General features: G+C 40.9%; 1 protein-coding gene across 1 annotated transcript; it reads left to right on the top strand.

Moving 5' to 3' along the window:
• The first annotated feature begins 15,856 nt into the window (after window positions 1–15,856).
• LOC143880294 (7-deoxyloganetin glucosyltransferase-like) lies at window positions 15,857–18,250 on the top strand. The gene is made up of 2 exons (XM_077383157.1): window positions 15,857–16,534; window positions 17,114–18,250. The coding sequence occupies exons 1-2, from the start codon at window positions 16,027–16,029 to the stop codon at window positions 18,037–18,039; spliced, it is 1,434 nt and encodes a 477-aa protein (XP_077239272.1). The 5' UTR covers window positions 15,857–16,026; the 3' UTR covers window positions 18,040–18,250.
• Window positions 18,251–18,673: the final 423 nt, after the last annotated feature.

Genomic DNA, 18,673 nt, shown 5'->3' with positions numbered 1-18,673 from the left:
TGGTTTCTGCATTCTGTACACCTCTTTATGGATGCTTTCCGTTCTTTGACCTACATTCCAGTTCCCCGGCCATCAACAGTCCATTTTCCATCCCTTTCACCCTCACTTCGGATTAATCAGTGCTAAAAACATGCCACATCCAAATCAAAGGGACATTTATAATGCATACACAAGTACGGTTTAGACTTTAGAAAGACAATCAAGTGAAGGTCAAAAGCACCATCCATTCCTTCAACAAGCTTTCATAACAGCATAATGCATGTCATACAAAACAAGTTTTCAGACACAAATTATCAAGTTCATTCCGATTAAAATTGATGCCCATAAGCTGCAGCAAGAAAATGGGATTTGTCTATAGTCTTTACCTTCCTAAAGTTAAATGTCAATAACCAGTATAAGAGGTTACCTTCTCAGCATCTTTCCCATGCCCACCACCCCCACCCTCTCAATTCCCCTCTTCTTCAGTGCCTTTAAGTACAGGCCACAGGGTCTCAGTCCCATCTGCATTATGGCCTCCTCCACCCCCACCTCGCCCTTCGGAACCTCCTGCGTATGTTGCCTGGTGAGTGGCTGAGGTTGAGAATCTACAATGGCAGCAAGATACATAAGGTTCTGCTGAAGTTTTACTTGGTTCTTGCAATAACAGATGAACATTATTGATGCCAAAAATGAACCCCTCTAGCGGGTTGAGAACAGTGCAGGCCATATAATGTCTGACATGAAAGAGAAGAAAAGAGTGATTGTTTTATCATATTAGAAAGTACACTTTTTGAAATGCAGCACCCAACCAAAGAGAAATAGAGGAGAAAGAGCTTCCATGTAGATATCAATTGTTTACGCCCCGGATGTTTCTATGAGAGACTATAAGATGTTTTCAAAACCTATACTCAACTCAACTAAGCCTTTGTCCCAAACTAGTTGGAGTCGGCTAATGAATCCTTTAGAAAATTTTCATGAAGAAGGTGAAAGGATCTATCAGGCTCAAATTGGCTAAGTATAATCCTGACAATAGTTGGGTTCGTCTACATGGATCATTTTCTTCCATTCTATCCTATCCAGGGTCATGTTCTTTGTGATGTTCCTAGCCCTCAAGTCTTTCCTCACTGTTTCTACTCAAGTTGTTTTCGGTCTGCCCCTACCTCTTTTTCCTCCATCAACTTGGCACGAGTCACTTCTTCTCACTGGAGCATCCAAAGGCCTACGTTGGATATGGCCAAACCATCTTAAGCAAAATTCTTCAATGAATATACGTACATACCATCTCTCGACCCAGTAAGCAAGGCTTTGAAAGATAGATTGGATTGGCCTGATGACCAAACACAATAAGATAGGTGGATCTATATGTTAATGTGTTAGTTGGGGGACTTTCTAGCGGATTGAACCCTGAAGTGGTCAGTAAGAAAGGAGTCAAACGCTTGGTGGGCCGTAAGGCTTGATTCAAATAACATTCTTTCTTTCTCATATCAGGCATGTTAGTATAGGGATTCCCTTTTGGGAAGCCTTAAGGGCCGTTTGGATACGTGGAAAGTGGTGTAAATTTAAATTCTGGTTACTAGATTCTGATGGTGACAAATTTAAATTCTGGTTTTTTAGAAAATTTTACCACAAGATTATCAGACTGATAATCATTGATTGATCCACTCCCCGTTCAGCAATCAACGTTTCTCAAACCCAAACGCTTCAGAAGTCGAAGTACTGGGTCCTTTTGGGTTGCACGGACAATGGAGAAGGAAGAAGATCTATTCTTCTTCTTTATGGAATCCAATTCCAAAGTTCAAATTTAGATTATAAATCCTTTGGTCTCTTAGCTTTTTTCAAACAAAAAGAGAGAAGATGAAAATAAACAAAGAAGGAAAGAGAGAGAAAATGCTAAGGTGTGGTGGATGTCCAAGCACAAAGATTGTGTTGGATGTCGCACTCTATACTGGTATTTAAATTTTAGTTTCCTAATTGAAAACTAATTCCAGTTAAAAAAAACCTTATTTAAAAGCATGTTAAAACCAAATATAAATATTTATATTTATCTCTTTCCATTTTCAAATTTCCATCCAATAGGGAAATTGGTTGCCAAGCATGTTTTCTAGATTTTAGAAATTTTTTCTAAAATCTCTCTCTCTCTCTCCCCCTATTTAATCTCAACCAATAGCATTCGAGTTTAAATCATCCAATAGGATTTCATTTAACTTTCAACCAACAGATTTAAGCATCTATTTTGCACATGCTTAATTAAATAACTTAATGAACTTGCGTACACCATAAGTATGGTGCACTACCTCCTTGTATCTCATATGGTACATCATACCCGTCCATGCGAACCATCAAATCCGATGCTTGGATCGTCCAACGATGGGTCAAGTGAGTCATGAGTGGGATCGATGCAGGGATTCAACGGCCGATCCTGTGGAGCCCATAATGGGTCCCACTGGTTTCTCACGCAATGTAGTCCAACTATGGTCACATTAGGCAAGTGGCCCCACTAGGACATTACCCTAAAGATAACCGTCAGATCAACAGACCCCTAATTACATCCATTGTGTACGTCTTCCCTCCAATCCTCATTTGCGGGGTTGGGTCCTATGGGAGTGTACATCAGTTACCATTGGTAAGCCTTTCAATATGTCAGCCTGGGCCTGCAAATGCATTTGCAAATACCTTTTGGAAACATCCATTGTTTTTTGACAAATCTTTTGCTAAATAATTTATCAAACTAGATGGCCAACCATTATTTAAAGGCCTAGTTGAAATCAAAATCGTAAATGACTTTCCTCTACAAGAGAGGTGGAGGATTCCTTATACTACCCAAGTGGGATCGCTCGTGATGACGACAGATGTTTCCCTTAGCCCCTGGGTATGGGGCGGTGGTCGTAGGAGGCCATCCTAGATTGTTGCCCAGTCTGTGCGGCGTCCGTCCTGGGGGAGCTCGTAGGGTAGTGTTCATTATGCTGGTCATGATCTTCTAGGCTCCTTTCTTGCTCCGCAGTGCCGGCAAGTTGTTTCACGAGATTGGTGAGGGCACTCAATCGATGGTCCGTGGTTTGCATTTGTTGAGTGATGCTTCAATCTCCAAGTGCCTGGGGCAGCATGTTGGCAGATGGTTTTCAGGCTCTAGCGAGCCTTTCTTGGGAAGGTTGTGCCTTCCCACGTTGGAAGGCATGGCGCCAAGCTCTCTTTTACCAGAGAGGCTCTATCGGGCCACACGGTGGGTGCCAATCTAATGATGCTCAAATCCGTTCGAAAGATCGGATGGCTATAACGTCTATACCGGTCCTGTATTGAGGTCAACAGAATGAGAGCTTGACACAAGGAAGGTTGTGTGTTACCTCAGGCGTGACTAGTGATCGGTTCCGTGGGGAGCCGAATGCCAGTTAATGGAGAGGAAGGTTCCTTTTTGTAGGAAGTTCCGTTGCCCTGGGTGTGACGCCATGTATGTTACTAGCGAGGATAAATGGAGCTTCTTTTTTGTCACGCTCCGACCCCACTATGTAGATATTGTCCGGTTCTGGGTCATCCACCCTCCCTGGTTTTGTTTTCCAGCGGTACTAACCGTGCCCGACCCACTCCGCGGGGCCCGCCCCTTGGAGATGTTGAAAACGCGTCTACAAAGGGAAGGGGAAATCCACATATATAGCCCAGTAACTTTTCCTCCCTTTCTGATGTGGGATCTTTCATTTTTATCAGTGGTGGTCTGTCAAGGTATGGTGGAATCCTCTTGGTGATGGTGGCAGCCTTGAAGTCTTGTAGCGGTGAAATCTTCTGCGGATAGGTGGGGTGCAGATCTTCGATCTTGCCATGCCTCTGTTCGCAGGATACTTGGGAAGTAGGCTAGGGCGTTTCTCGATCTTGTGCCATGTGTCATCATCCAAAGGACCGTTTAATTTTATCCCCGCCAGTGATCCCAGATTAGTTGAAAGATGAATGGTGCCGCATTGTTCTTGCTACTCAGTCATACATGCGACGTCAAACAACAGTTTTAATACTGACTTTGCCTAGTTGACACATTCCATGCTTGCTGCCTACTCATTTAAAACCATATTTCAAAAAGATTTCTATTCTTACCTTTTTCTTATTTTCTCAAAGATTGAACTACCTATCAAAATGGTTAGGACATGGATCCCATAGTCTCATAACCTTGATTTTTAGGATGTGGCCCATCCACAATTTATACCACCTGATCAACTGACTAACAACCACTCGATCACGTATACAATCGGGAAGTGATATATTCGGCCCCTTTTCTTCCATGGGCCAGCCCCCTCTACAGTATTTATGATTTTACACTATAAGTGGGTGGCCCAGGAAAATAAAAAGGGCCAATCTATCATTCACTTACAATCCCATGTAATATTAATGTTAAACTGAAGCGCGTCCTTGGAAGAAACAGCTACGAGGACGACACCATTGAACCATCTCACATAAGTACATTTATAATAAGGGAAATGATATATTCGTCCCCTCTTTTTACTTGGGACTGCCCCTTCTAGTGTAAAAGAGTAGTCATAAATACACATGAGGAAGCTGTCCCAAGTAATAAAGAAGGGTCAATGTATCCCTCCCTTATAATAAATGCACTTTGGTGGGATGGCCCATGGTTTTAAAGTTCGAAATTTCGGATTTTGGTCAACACCGAAACCGAAATTGGCAAAACCCGAAATGGTACCGGATTTCAGCTAAAATTTCGGTTTTTTTTTTATTTATTTATATTTTGTCCTAAATTTCGAGAAACTCAACCCAAAAATCTCAAATTTATTAATTATATTGCATTTTCCCAAAATTTCGGATAATTGGTATTAGATAATATATTATTTTTTAATGGTGTACGCTATTTCGGCTGAAATTTCGGTTTTGGTGAGTGCCGGAACACATTCTGAAACCGAAATTTAAAACCATGGATGGTCCAATGGGGCACACCCTTGTAGTTTGTCTTTGCAACTGCGCCCTTCAGTTTAGCATTCCTCAGTTTCTACATCGATTAGCTTTTAACGGGTCTTAGGTACAAACTACAAGCTACTTTATTTATTAACTCCACGGTCTTGTCTAAGGCCGCGTTTTGGGAGTCAAATTCTGGACCCGACCTGGTATTCGTTAATACTATACCAACTCGCAGTCAAAAGAAAGACAAAGCTCGCAAGGAGAAATGGCCAATATACAAGCTATATATACGTCTCCACATTCCTCCTTATTATCATTCATCAGAACTCCAAATCCTCTTCTTCTCAAGAAAAACCCACATAAAAAAAATCAGCTTCTTTCCCATCATCTGAAAACTCCAACCCCAAAAAGATTTCTCTTTCCTATACTACTTTATAATGGGTTCTTACAGAATAAATCTGTTGGCAGTAATATACATCCTTTTCATCCTTTTCATTTCATGTTGCCAACCTCTTGCGGCAGCGAGGCCATTGGAAGGAGTGTGGGGATCAACAAGGGGAGGTCTAATTCAGGAATCACTCAGAGGCCCTGTGAATCCTTCTGGACCTTCAGGGTGCACCAACGTGCCCAACAATGGCGGCGGTAGCTGCCCACTTAATGAAATGAACTTCGCAGTTCATGCCCCAGTTACAGTGCCTAGCAGCACCAAGATTAAGGGTTTTGATCTTCTTTAGGAAAATTCCGTCTTGTTTACAGTGATTGTAATTATTTCTCTTTTTATTTTTCCCATGGGAGCAACCCGGCCTATTGAGGAACTCAATGTTTATTAACCCATGATTGATGCTAATCCATTTATTGTCCAAAAGGTCCGCAACTTGATTGGCCTCTCTATATTGATGAGACATCTTCGACTTCAACTTAAGAATGAAAATATGAAGCTCTTGCCAGATGAATTTGGGACGAAGAGGGTCTTTATTATCTTTGAGCATATCAATCAACACTTTGCTATCATTCTTAAATCCATTTATTTGCCACACCCAGTGCTTTACAGTACGTAAGACCATCAAGCATGATTCTAGCTTCTGTCTGCAAGTCAGTAGCAACTTTATAATAGTGAGAAAACGCAAAAATCAACTTCACGATATGATCTCTCAGAACACCTCCACCACCCGACGTGCTAGTGTTGCCCTTAGACGCCCCATCCGTATTTAGCTTGAACTCGCCTCATTTAGGTTTTATCCACTTCACTTGAAGCATCTTTATCGGTTTAGTTGTCATAGGTAAAATATTGATTTTATTGAGGGCCCAGGTTTTCCAACTAGTACAATGAGATGAAGAAAATAAATTCTTTGCTAGTAATTCCCCATGCCATGGCATCCTTTTTGATGATGTTAACTGAAATACCCCAAATAAAAACACAAAACATCCAGCTGGGCCCACGGCCTGGTAGCTCTTCGGCTCAAGTAGTTTGTCTAGATGCCGATGTGCGCAAAACGACAAAAGATCTGGCTGGGCGCAAGGCTGGGTAGCACTTCGGCTTAAGTACGTAGTTCGTCCAGCCGAACTACATATGCCGATGCGGGAAAAATGACAACACATCTAGCTGGGCCTACGACCGGGTGGCATTTCAGCTTTAAGTAGTTCGTCCAGCCGAACCACATATGCCGATGTGTGCAATGCACCTCTAGATACTTTGTTCACAACCACCAAGCCTTTCATCAAGCTACCAAGCTTGACCATGCTATTCACAACCACCGTCTGCATGCGCAGTGCAAGTGGGAACCCAACCCAACATGCATTGCCTTTGGCCCCCGTTCTTGACTAAAGAAATTGGAGCATCCTTTTGGAAAACTCCCCGTCCACACCAAGGCTCCCTTTGGGCACGCACATGAGTTGCAATATGATTTTCTGTTGTGTGCCTCGCATGCATAAGCAAGTCCTCATACAACGCACAAGCAAACCACCAAGGTTCCGGCCCATACCTGCTAGGCCTATCGGGGGAGGAGTCAACATGTCAAGGGGCCAACTCCCCTCAAAGAGTTTGGCCAACCAACCCGCTCAACCAAGAGTGCCCACCAAAGGTGCTATTAGCGACTACTCCTGAAGAAGCAATGTGACGATGCGAGATTGGGGCACTCAACTGCTTCTCTATGACAACCCACAAAGAGGGGCCAAATGTGAGGGGGAGTGTTGAAGTATAAACGATTAAATAACACCATCTCTAACAGCTTAAGCTTTTGGAACAATTGGCTGTTTCACTGAAAAAAAAATAAAAAATCATGGTAAAACGGAGATGAAGCTCCATTAGAAGTACCTTTGAATGGTGTAAGGCCTCTTTCAATTAGTTGTTCATAGTTGCTGGTTAGGCCCAGAATTGTTCTGGCTTGATTTCGGACCTTAGCATAGCCATTTGATTTGTGTATAATGGATCCAATTATTGTTTCAATGTTTTGTCCAATTAGGTTCGAACCGTTTGGATCCAGTGGACTGTCTGGGTCCACTGTGGGTTGTGTCGTGTAGAAGATCTCTCGATTCAAACCATAGATGTGTTAAAGTATAAAATATTAAATAACGCCTTCAACAGCTTAAGCTTAAACCCAGAGCAAATGTCTGAGTTTATACCTCTTTGATAGCAAAATCCACATGCAATGGCCAAACCCAAAAGTGCGGTCACATGTGCCACGTGTAGGCCAACCCAAAGAAACAGGGGCCATATGTGAGGGAGAGTGTTAAAGTATAAAAGATTAAATAACGCCTTCTCCAACAGCTTAAGCTTTTGGAGTAATCGTTAGTTTCACAAGATGGGTTGTTGTGAATGACCTACATGGGTAGTCGGACAAGGAAATCATGTAATCTCACTTTTTATTCAAAATTCGGAAATAGATATTTCGTCCCTCTTTCTTGCCAATGATATTTGTCCCTCGTTCTCAGAACTTTCACCCCACCTTAACAGGAAAAAGTAAAGGAAAATAGAGTCTCCAATGAAACGACAAACAAAAGAGAGTCTATACCCTCGATAATAAGGGGGTGAAAGTGTCATTTCCCTAGAAACAAACAAAAAAGAGGGGGAAATGCAGGTGGAAATATCGTTTATCTTCAAAATAAATAAACAAATAGAAAGTCAAGCGGGTTGGGTTTTCTGGAACCCTTCGCTACCGGAGAAATCATCTCGGGTGGGGTAGGGTCGGGTTGGGTTTCCTTTGAAAAAACTCTGGATTAAAAGCTCAGGTTGGTTTGGGTCGGGTCATGTTTGGTTTTTATTATTTAGCGTGGGATAATGACTAATTTCAAAGATTGTAGAAATGTAGAAAACAATAAATTTTCATGCCAAAAAATTCTAAATTTATATTATCAATTGTATACATTTAAGGAGGGATTTGCTAGGGACCATTGCATAAGGCTTTTCCCAAATCAGTTGTTGCATTAGAGAGCAGCCACCTTAGATGAATTAAATGATTAAGACAAAATCTGAGCCTATGTGGCTCCTCTCTCATGCAACAGCTAGTCCGCAAAATGCCTTTTGCGATTGTCCCTAGCGAATCCCAGTTAAGAAAGAAACTCTTTTTTCACAAGTCACAACACAAAAATATTCATACCAATGAAAACAATTATATCAAAATATAAGAAAATAATTTGCCATGTCATTCAAGAGATATTTAAGAAAGTCACCGAACTCCCCTAAGAATCGGGTCGGGTTTCGGGGTTTTTTCTTTAAATTCTGCCCGACCCAAGATTGAGTCGGGTTTTTCAACCTAAAACCCTACCCATCACAGGACCCATGATTTCTAAACCCAACCCGGGTGGGTCAGGTCGATGTGGGGAGGGTAAAATCCGAACCAAGTTGCAACCCTAAATTGCCGGCATCTTAAACTTGAAATTTGAGTCGAATATTTCATGCACACTTTTATAAGTCTTTTTTAGTAATTTAAAAATAAAATAAAATACAACAATCTCCTTGTCATTGAATGATCCTGTTGACACTTAGTTTCCATGAATCAAACTAAAAAAGACACCCCCACAAACGTCGCTTTTAAACCCAGAAGAAAAGGAACATGATAAGATTAACGTAGTTATCGATACTTTCCTTATGTGGAAAGAACCTCACTCACTAGCTTGTCATTATTCATGTAAGAAGACCCCCATTTTTTTGTAGCTTTCTCTGTACTTTCCTTCCACTCAATGGCCTTGTTCCTCATCGATCTCCTTCCCTTTCTCTTCTTCCATCAATTCTCTCACAAGACCCTCATCATCATTTCTCCACCCCTTTTGCCAAGAATTTTCAACCCCTATTGTTTGTTTTTAAATAGGGTGTGTCCCAAAAATCGAAAGACATGCCTGCATCTTAAACTCGAAATTTGAGTAGGATATTGTGAAATCATGCAAACGTTTATAATAATCTTTTATTGTACATTAAAAATAAATAAATAAAAAACAACAATCCCCTTCACATTGAATAATCCCGTGGACATTTAATTTCCACGAATAAGTCTCAAATGACACAAAATTATGCTACGGGGGGGAGATGATCGAACCAAAGAATACTCTCCCCCTACTCCCTACTTGGCTAAGACATCCGCCTTTTCATTTGCCGACCTCCAAACGTGTTTAAAGACAATAGCCGAACCCGCAACAAAATCCTTAATTTCTTCAAATAACGCCAAAAATCTTTGAGGAGGAGCTACTCCATCCTTCAACCACCGAATGACATTCAATGAATCCCCTTCAACAATAATATGGACTAACATTTCTTCTTTTCAATTTTGGGCTTCCCTTCCCATTCTAATATAATTCACCATTTCAAAAAAATAATAATATGTGATTATGTTCATTAATTTAAACACGAAGGTAGTTAACAATAGGATAATATAATGATAATGAAAACATGGCTCTTCTCCTCTCTGCGAGAAGGCATGGTGCACTTGATATTGTCCGTAGCTATTGCACCAATAGATGACGTTAGAGTACACACTTTCAATGACTTGGTCCTTATTTCTGTTTTCTTTATAAGGTCCCACGTACGATTGAGGACTGTAGGAAAATGGAAGTCAGTTTTGTACACTAGCTCAAATCCTTACCAAACGTAGAAACACTATTAAAATGACCAAGTCGTCGTCATTTTCACTGTTGTCTTTATTTTTATAGGTTCCGTTCCGTTATGGAAGTGTTTTCCCATATGATGATTTATTTATTCGAGGGGTGCAACTCGGGTCATGGAGTGGAGATTGACAATGAGGTGAAGAGAGATGGAGTGGAGGGTCTTGTAGGGAATTGATGGAAGGAGAGAAAGGGAAGGAGATGAGGAAGGAGGCCATGGAGTGGAAGGAAAGTGCTGAGAAAGCTACAAAAAATGGGGGGTCTTCTTACGTGAATATTGACCAGTTAGTGAATAAGACTTGTAAACGTTTGCATGATTTTACAATATCCTACTAAACTTTCTAGTTTAAGATGCAGGCATGCCACTTCTATTTGTTTATTTATTTTGAAGATAAACTACGTTTGGACCCGTATATCCACCTCTTTCCTGTTTGCCTCTAGGGAAATGATATTTTCACCCCCTTTTAGAGGGTTTTCAATCCCTTCTAAAGCGGTGATTAGGCAGAGAGTGCATGACCCGACCAGAGTATATTAGAAAAAATCAGAAAGATTACAAAGAGCAGGGGCCCCCGAGGGGAACACAGGCACATGGCCAAGAACAAAACAAAAGATTTTTTGGCATTTGTAGGAATTTGTGTCCCTTACTTTTTTTCCCTACAACAAAAATCTGGTCTTATTTTTTGGGCGATGAGAAATTCGCCCCCCTCTGATTACGCCATCGCCCCCTTTAACGGAAAAACGTCAATTCTTCTTACCCATTATATAAAAAAAAGAAAAAGAAAAAAAAAGGAGTTTTTGCAGAAGAAGTCTACTACTTTGCTTTATTTGCCAAAAGAGTCTTCTAGTTTCACAATTTGTAAATAGAGTCACAAGATTTGGGTGAATTTTGCAAATCTGGTCATTTCATCAATTTGTGACCAAAATACCCATGGCTGATTTTTTTGACTCGCAAAAGACCAAAATGTCCTTACATGTGAAAATGTGAATATTACTTCAGTGATGTATTTTGGTCACAATCCGTTGGCTTGACCTGATTTGCAAAAGTCACTCAAACCAACCGACTCTATTTGCAAAATGTGAAACTAGAAGACTCTTTTTTGGCAAATAAAGCATAGTTGAAGACTTCTTTTGCAAAAACCCCAAAAAAAAACCTAGCAACCATTTTGTCGGTTACCTCTCTGTCATTAAAAGCTACTTGGAGTATTGACTGAAGGATGTTCAACAGCTTTGACATCATCCCTTCAAGTTTCTTCACGTTGTAGTTCAACACGAACATATTGAATCGCTTGAGAAGCGACGACATCACCGTATCCGTATCCGTATGAGACTCGGTATCTAGGGAGGCTCCTAACACATCCAACTCATTCAGATATGACATTATCTTGAGCATGTGTTCCTTGATTGGGGGTACTCTCCACCATCTCCTCGGACACTAGGTCCTTCATCTCCAATTGTCTAGCAGTTCGACTTTGCTCCCCAAACATCTCCTCGACACTAGCCATTATATTGGTGACCGTCGGTAACCCTTTATATTGTTGTTGAAGAACGATGCCAAGGCCATGTTATCGTACTCATGCCACTTTAAAATATATCTTTTTCCTCATTTGTGGCAGCTGGATCTGGCAGCCTAGGTGCCTATGTGAGTACGATCGCCAAGTTTCTTTTCTAGTCCACGAAATTAGGAATGTAAAGTTTGTTATCATCCAGTATTCTAGCTATTGGGTTGAAGGCAAATATCATATGTACATGCAATGAAAAGTCCTACTTAAGAAAGATCCACGTTAATTAATTTCATGACAATATCCATTGGGTCTGATTTTTCAATCTCGATGGTACCACTCATTGCACGTCACAACCAAAGGCCCTCTAGTCTAAGGATCAAGAAAAATAAACTATTTCTCCAATGGGCATATAAAACTCATTTCCTGCAAGAATGATCATGTGCTTTGGCCGTAGACCATTCTTTACCCATTTGAGTAGATTCCTCTAACTTATCATAACTGCTATGATCTCAGATGTGATTTGGTCATCGAGCCTCGTGATATGCTCATCGTTGGACATCAACATCCTTTGTTCGTAAGTCAAACCGGCTGCCTTGGAAACATGCAGAGAATTACAATTGGATTCTTCTTTGGAATGTGATAATTGTATCCTCCACATTTTCCTTAATGCAATGAGAATTAGGTATTACTCTAGCTAAAAATTATGGAGTGGCTTCTGCTTCGACATATAACCATCCAAATCTTTAACTAGCCAACTGCAAGATAGCTATCATATGCCATGCGGTGTGTTCCTTTCGGAGTGGATCCCATTCATCAACTGCAAACACTACCAACCACGATTACTAATAAACCTATTGGGTTTATTTCTGCTGGGAAAGTAGCCTTATTTCCCACCCACTGTCAGTTGCTTGGGTGGGAAGGCAAGAGGAAAAAAGGAAAGCTACCTTTTTTAGGATTTGGGGAAAACCTAAATAGCAAAAGAGAGTGGGTTTTCTATGGGGGAAGGACAGAAAGAGAGGACAAGCGAGAGGCTTGGGGTGTGATGGCTACCCTAAGGGAGAGAGAGAAAAAGAGAGAGAAGAAGAAGGAAGAAAATGGTTTTTTCTTGGGTTTCTTCTCGGGTTCCTCTTGGGTTTTCTTTCGAGTTTTCTCGGGTTTCTCTTGTGTACGATCTTGGGATTGAGAAGCAAGGAAAGGGTTGCGGATTTGTGGGTTTGTGATTAAACCATTGTAATACTTGTATTTTGTTTTTCTCATAGTGGAAGATCGTGTTTCTCGCCCGTGGAGTAGGCTTGGCCAAACCACGTAAAATCTTGGTGTTCATCTTGTGGCTTGCTCTTGTGCTATTTTACTTTTCCGTTTAATTTGTGCGCGATCGAATTGTTTTGCCCGGTGGATTTTCTCAACAAGTGGTATCAGAGATCAGGTGGAGCGATCGTCGAGGCTGGATGGAGTGATTGTGGGTGCTGTGGTTGGATCGCGGTTATAGAAATCTTTGGGAGTAGAAAGATTGTCCAGGAAAGATTCTCTCTCGAGATGGAGCGCTACACCGTGGAGTGCGGAGTAATATGAGATGACGGTAAAATCAAGTTTTACTCAGTTCAACACCGACAGAGTTGACGGAAATGGCAGTGTTCCTAAGATCTCGATTGTTAGTTGGAGACAGTGTGGAAGCGCGTGAACGCGTAGGGTCTCTTTCGTAGTTGGTGCAGAGACGAGTTTCCAGGTTGCAGACGATGGTGAGAGGATGACAGTACCTGCGTTGGGAGAGGGTGGATCGAGATCCCTCTCCAGCTACACATGTGCATTGGTCGTGTTGATCGAATCAGGATGAGTCAGAACCAAGGTGATTCAAGGGTGTGTAGCTGGTACTTCAGAAGGCCAATGGTGGTCTCACGGTGACATCGGACTAATGGTGACATCAACGAAAAATCTGGGAAATAAGCCAAGGTGGAGATTGTTGGAAAAGTTGCCTTATTTCCCACCCACGGTCAGTTGCTTGGGTGGGAAGGCAAGAGGCAAAAAGGAAAGCTACCTTTTTTAGGATTTGGGGAAAACCTAAATACTAAAAGAGAGTGGGTTTTCTCTTGGGGAATGACAGAAAGAGAGGACGAGCGAGAGGCTTGGGGTGTGACGACTACCCTAAGGGAGAGAGAGAAAAAGAGAGAGAAGAAGGAATAAAATGGTTTTTTCTTGGGTTTTTTCTCGAGTTTTCTTTCAGGTTTTCTAGGGTTTCTCTTGTCTACGATCTTGGGTTTGAGAAGCAAGAAAAGGGTTGCGGATTTGTGGGTTTGTGATTAATCCATTGTAATACTTGCATTTTGTTTTTCTCATAGTGGGAGATCGTGTTTCTCGCCCGTGGAGTAGGCTTGGCCGAACCATGTAAAATCTTGGTGTTCATCTTGTGGCTTGCTCTTGTGTTATTTTACTTTTCTGCTTAATTTGTGCACGCGATCGGATTGTTTTGCCCGGCAGATTTTCTCAACAATTTCATGTTCTTTAAGGCATGTTACAAACTCATTTTCCTTTAGACAATATACCCACATGTATATACTACAAAATCAAGAGAGAGGAGCAGGATGGCGACTCTTATTTTGTTGCAGGATTTTAAAAGGAAATACAGAACTAAGAGGCCATTTCACCTGCGTCCCGATGCAGGATGACTAGATTCGTCGCCCAAGCAGAGCCGCATGATAACATCTGCGGTTTAGATTTAACAGGGCTAAAACCTGATGGAAAATTTATCTGGTTACCTATCTTCATCCTCTACGTATTTTTAGGTGTGAAAATCACGGTAACAAGATCCTAGCGTCCATCGCAAAGGCATTTCACGATTGGTCTGTAGCTAGGAGTGGTTATTAGGTTATAAGCGAACCGAAATAACCGAAATTTGATAACCGAAATTATTTCGGTAACCGAAACAGAACTGAAATTTTTAAAAACCGAACCGATTAAAAATTCGGTTATTCAGTTATAACCGAATAACCAAATAGTGGGAGAAAAAGAGAGAGAAAAGCAAAATCTTGGTTTCGATCGGAGGGCTAGGATCATCCAATCGAAATGATTTTTTGAGCACAACCTAATTAAGTTGTGATCAATCAAATGGACCGTTTTGATCATCCTACGGAGTGCCCAAATAACACTTTTTTTTTTTTAATAATGGTTTTTATCATAATTTCGGTTAATCGATTTTTTTTTTGAGATAACCGAAACCGAATAACCAAATTTCCAAAAAAAAAAAAAAAAAAAAAAACCTAAACCGAACCGAACCGAGAAGGAAAAAAACCGAATCAACCGAACCAATTCGGTTCGGTTCGGTTATTCGGTTTTAATCGAACAATGAACACCCTTATCTGTAGCATGTCAGACTACCCACCTCATGAATGGAGACAAAAGTTGTTGTCCTGATTCACGAGGTGGCTGGTCTACTAGCAAATCCCCGTGACAGAATATGTCGGTAGTTTCTATTTAGGGAAATGATATCCCCCCCTTTCATTTTGCAGTAATTGACCTTTCATTTTGCAGTAATTGAGATTGATGCCCGACTATTGAAGAGAACAAGTCAAGTTGATCTATATAGACGTGGACAAACTTTGAAAAATGCCACGTAACGATAGAATTAACTTGCAAGTCAAATTTCAAAAACACGTCCAGAGAAGTTTGACCCGGGATGAGTCACTACTTACCTTTCGTTAAGTTTATAAGGGCAACTCACCAAAAAAAATGTTTATACGGGCACCCGCGGGTCAACTTAGAAACGGGTCACATACGGTAGACCCGAACCCGGAAATTACGAGCACGCCGGGTCGACCCAGTCACTCTTTGCCAGGTCTAGCCATCATCTATGAGATACGGTTGGGCCCACTCTTACTGGTGCAATAGCTACGGACAATGTCAACTGCACCATGCCTTTCCCCACGGAGGAGGACACATGTTATCATTATAGATTTTTATCATTTGTTAACTGCCATCATGTTTAAATTAGGGAGATGAAAATTTCACCCCTCTGCAGTACGCATTCGCCCGTTGTTAACGTGATTTGACGTCAAAAAGCGTTAAAGTTGCGCACTGTTCACGTTATAAGGGGGTGAATGCGTACCGGAGAGGAGTGAAAATATCATCTCCCTTAAATTAAAGAAAATAATTAGTTACGTACAAATTTGAAACAAATAAAAAGAAGAAAAGTTAGGTTTGATTTGAAATGCAATTTTTTATTACTAGCTATCATCTCCCTTAAATTACTGGAAATAATTAGTTACGTACAAATTTGAAATGAATAAAAAGAAGGAAAGTTAGGTTTGAATTGAAATGCTATTTTTTATTTGAAATCTCGAGGCCACGGAATCATATCCTTGCGAATTCGAGTAAAAAAATTCTTACTTTGAATCTCCTATGGTCCAAAAAAACTAAGCTCAAATTTAGCCAGCGGAATCTTTATTACAAATGCTTTCATATCTCAAGTGGGTTGTTACTACTTGTTATTGAACGGTCATCATTCGCTATAAAAGCCCATGGTTCTTAGGGAAAGGAAGAAAGAAAAAAAGAAGAAACATATCTAGAGATGGGGAGATTGGGAACTGAGAGACCTCACGCCCTTTGCATTCCATTTCCTGCACAAGGCCATATAAATCCCATGCTAAAAGTAGCCAAGATCCTCCATACAAGAGGCTTCTACATCACCTTTGTCAACACTGAGTTCAATCACAAACGTTTACTGAGGTCTAGAGGCCCCGATTCTCTAAACGGTCTCGACGATTTCCGATTCCGAACCATACCTGATGGTATGCCCCCATCTGATTCCGACGCCACACAAGACGTCCCGGCGATCTGTGATTCCACAAATAAGAACTGCCTGGTTCCCTTTCGTAACCTTGTTAGCGAACTTAATGACACTCCCGGTGCACCTCAAATCAGTTGCATAGTTTCTGATGGGATCATGAGTTTCACACTAGACGTAGCAGAGGAACTTCGAATTCCTGAGGTCATATTCTGGACTCCGAGCGCTTGCGGTTTCTGGGCCTATAACCATTATCAACAACTAATGGAAAGAGGCCTTACACCACTCAAAGGTATTTCTATTAGAGCTTCATCTTGGTTGTACCATGATTTTTTATTTTTTTCCAAGCACATGTGTTGAAGAATCGATCTAGATGTTTCATTAAAAGGGTCTGCCTCCACTTGAATTAGAATTTTTTTTTTTGATAGGTAAGCTGGGGTTAGGCAGACCCCTGCCAGTGTATTAATATAAATTAGATATTACAATCAAGAGCACAAAGCACCACCTCTATACCTAGGGACCATGTCTGAAAGAAAGAAGGGAAACAAAAGATGTTAGAGATCCAAATTCTTTGAACTAACCCTACAGACAATAACTAGGGGAAAGCGCTAAACTTGATTTATATGTTCTGCAAATATTTCGATGCCCATGATTTAATGAAGCCTTGGGATTCACATCCCCTCTTTATTTTAAATTTCTCTCGACTGGTTTTCAAAGCCAGAGACAAAAGTGTTCCAACTATTTTACTACCTATGATGGTGATCGAAGGACTCTTTTTATTGTTTATTTTATATATTTTGCCTTTGCTGCGGTGCAACGATCCGACTACATCGGGATATATAATTAATCCTTTAATTGTGTGGTTGTACAGATGAGAGTTACTTAACGAATGGATATCTAGACACTCGAATTGAATGGATACCAGGGATGAAGGATATTCGTTTGAGGGATCTCCCAAGTTTTATTCGGACAACAGATCCCAATGAATTCATGTTCCACTATGCAGTTCAACAAACGGAGAGAGCTCACAGAGCTTCAGCAGTCATTCTCAATACGTTTGAAGAGTTGGAATCTGATGTTCTCGACGGATTGAGATCCATGTTTCCTCATATTTACACCATAGGTCCTCTATCACTTCTATCAAATCGGATTTCGGATACCCAATTACAGTCGATCGGCTCAAACTTATGGAAAGAAGATACAGACTGTATTGAATGGTTGGATACGAAAGAACCCAAATCAATCGTGTACGTTAATTTTGGTAGCATCACAGTCATGACGCCGGAACAAATGACTGAATTCGCATGGGGGCTCGCTAATAGCAAGCACCCCTTCTTGTGGATCATCAGGCCCGATCTTGTGAGGGGCGATTCGGCTATCTTACCCCCGGAATTTTTTAATGAGACTAAAGATAGGGGTCTTCTAGCAAGTTGGTGTCCACAAGAGGAAGTTCTTTCTCACCCTTCTCTCGGGGTGTTTCTAACACATTGTGGGTGGAATTCCATGCTTGAAAGTATAAGTGGTGGGGTGCCTGTTATTTGTTGGCCTTTCTTTGCGGAGCAACAGACGAATTGTAGGTTCGCGTGCAACAATTGGGAGATTGGAATGGAGATTGACAACGATGTGAAGAGAGATGAACTGGAGGGTCTTGTAAGGGAATTGATGGAAGGAGAGAAAGGGAAGGAGATGAGGAACAAGGCCATGGAATGGAAGGGAAGTGCTGAGAAAGCTACAAAAAAAGGTGGGTCATCTTACGTGAATATTGACAAGCTTGTGAGTGAGGTGCTATCCAAATAAGAAAAGTGTCAATAAATATGTTAATCTTATCATGTTCGCTTTCTTCTGGGTTAAAAAACGTCGTTTGGGGGGGTGTCATTTGAGTTTTATTCGTGGAAATTAAATGTCCACGGGATTATTCAATGTCAAGGGGATTGTTGTATTTTATTTATTTATCTTTAATGTACAATAAAAGATTATTATAAACGTTTGATGCAGGCATGTCTTTCGATTTTTGGGGCACAACCTATTTACATTGTGTTACAACAAATGGACAGTTTGGATCATCCTATGCGGTGGGCCTTAACGTACTTTAAAAAAAATCAGGTTAATACTTCCCCACAACATATAATTTCTGATAAAATTAGGTCATTTGTTGAGAAAAACAAACAATAGGGGTTGAAAATTCTTGGCAAAAGGGGTGGAGGAACTATTTCCAGTTACTTTTTTCCTGATAATAAAGTCCTATTTAATAAAAGGCAAATAAGGTGGGGTGAAAGATCTAAAAAAGAGCAACAGATATCTTTGGCAAGACATGGAGGTCAAAAAAAGGGAAATGATAAATGCGCCCATTTTCATCACTTGGGACATCCAGCTGCATTGTACATGGCAACCAGGTCACTTCATTCCTTCAAATGTGACACTTCATTCCTTT

The sequence above is a fragment of the Tasmannia lanceolata genome, unplaced genomic scaffold, assembly GCF_043159265.1.
Source record: "Tasmannia lanceolata isolate RefF3 unplaced genomic scaffold, GAP_Taslan_0.1 ptg000002l, whole genome shotgun sequence".
NCBI classification, from domain to species: domain Eukaryota; kingdom Viridiplantae; phylum Streptophyta; class Magnoliopsida; order Canellales; family Winteraceae; genus Tasmannia; species Tasmannia lanceolata.
This window is presented reverse-complemented; position numbering and strand designations above follow the sequence as displayed.

What these genes read in the sequence shown, in the direction of transcription:
- LOC143880294 (XM_077383157.1), top strand. Translation starts at nt 16,027, where the DNA reads ATGGGGAGATTGGGAACTGAGAGACCTCACGCCCTTTGCATTCCATTT. An exon ending in AGGCCTTACACCACTCAAAG is followed by an intron (nt 16,535 to 17,113) that starts GTATTTCTATTA and finishes GTGGTTGTACAG; the next exon opens with ATGAGAGTTACTTAACGAAT.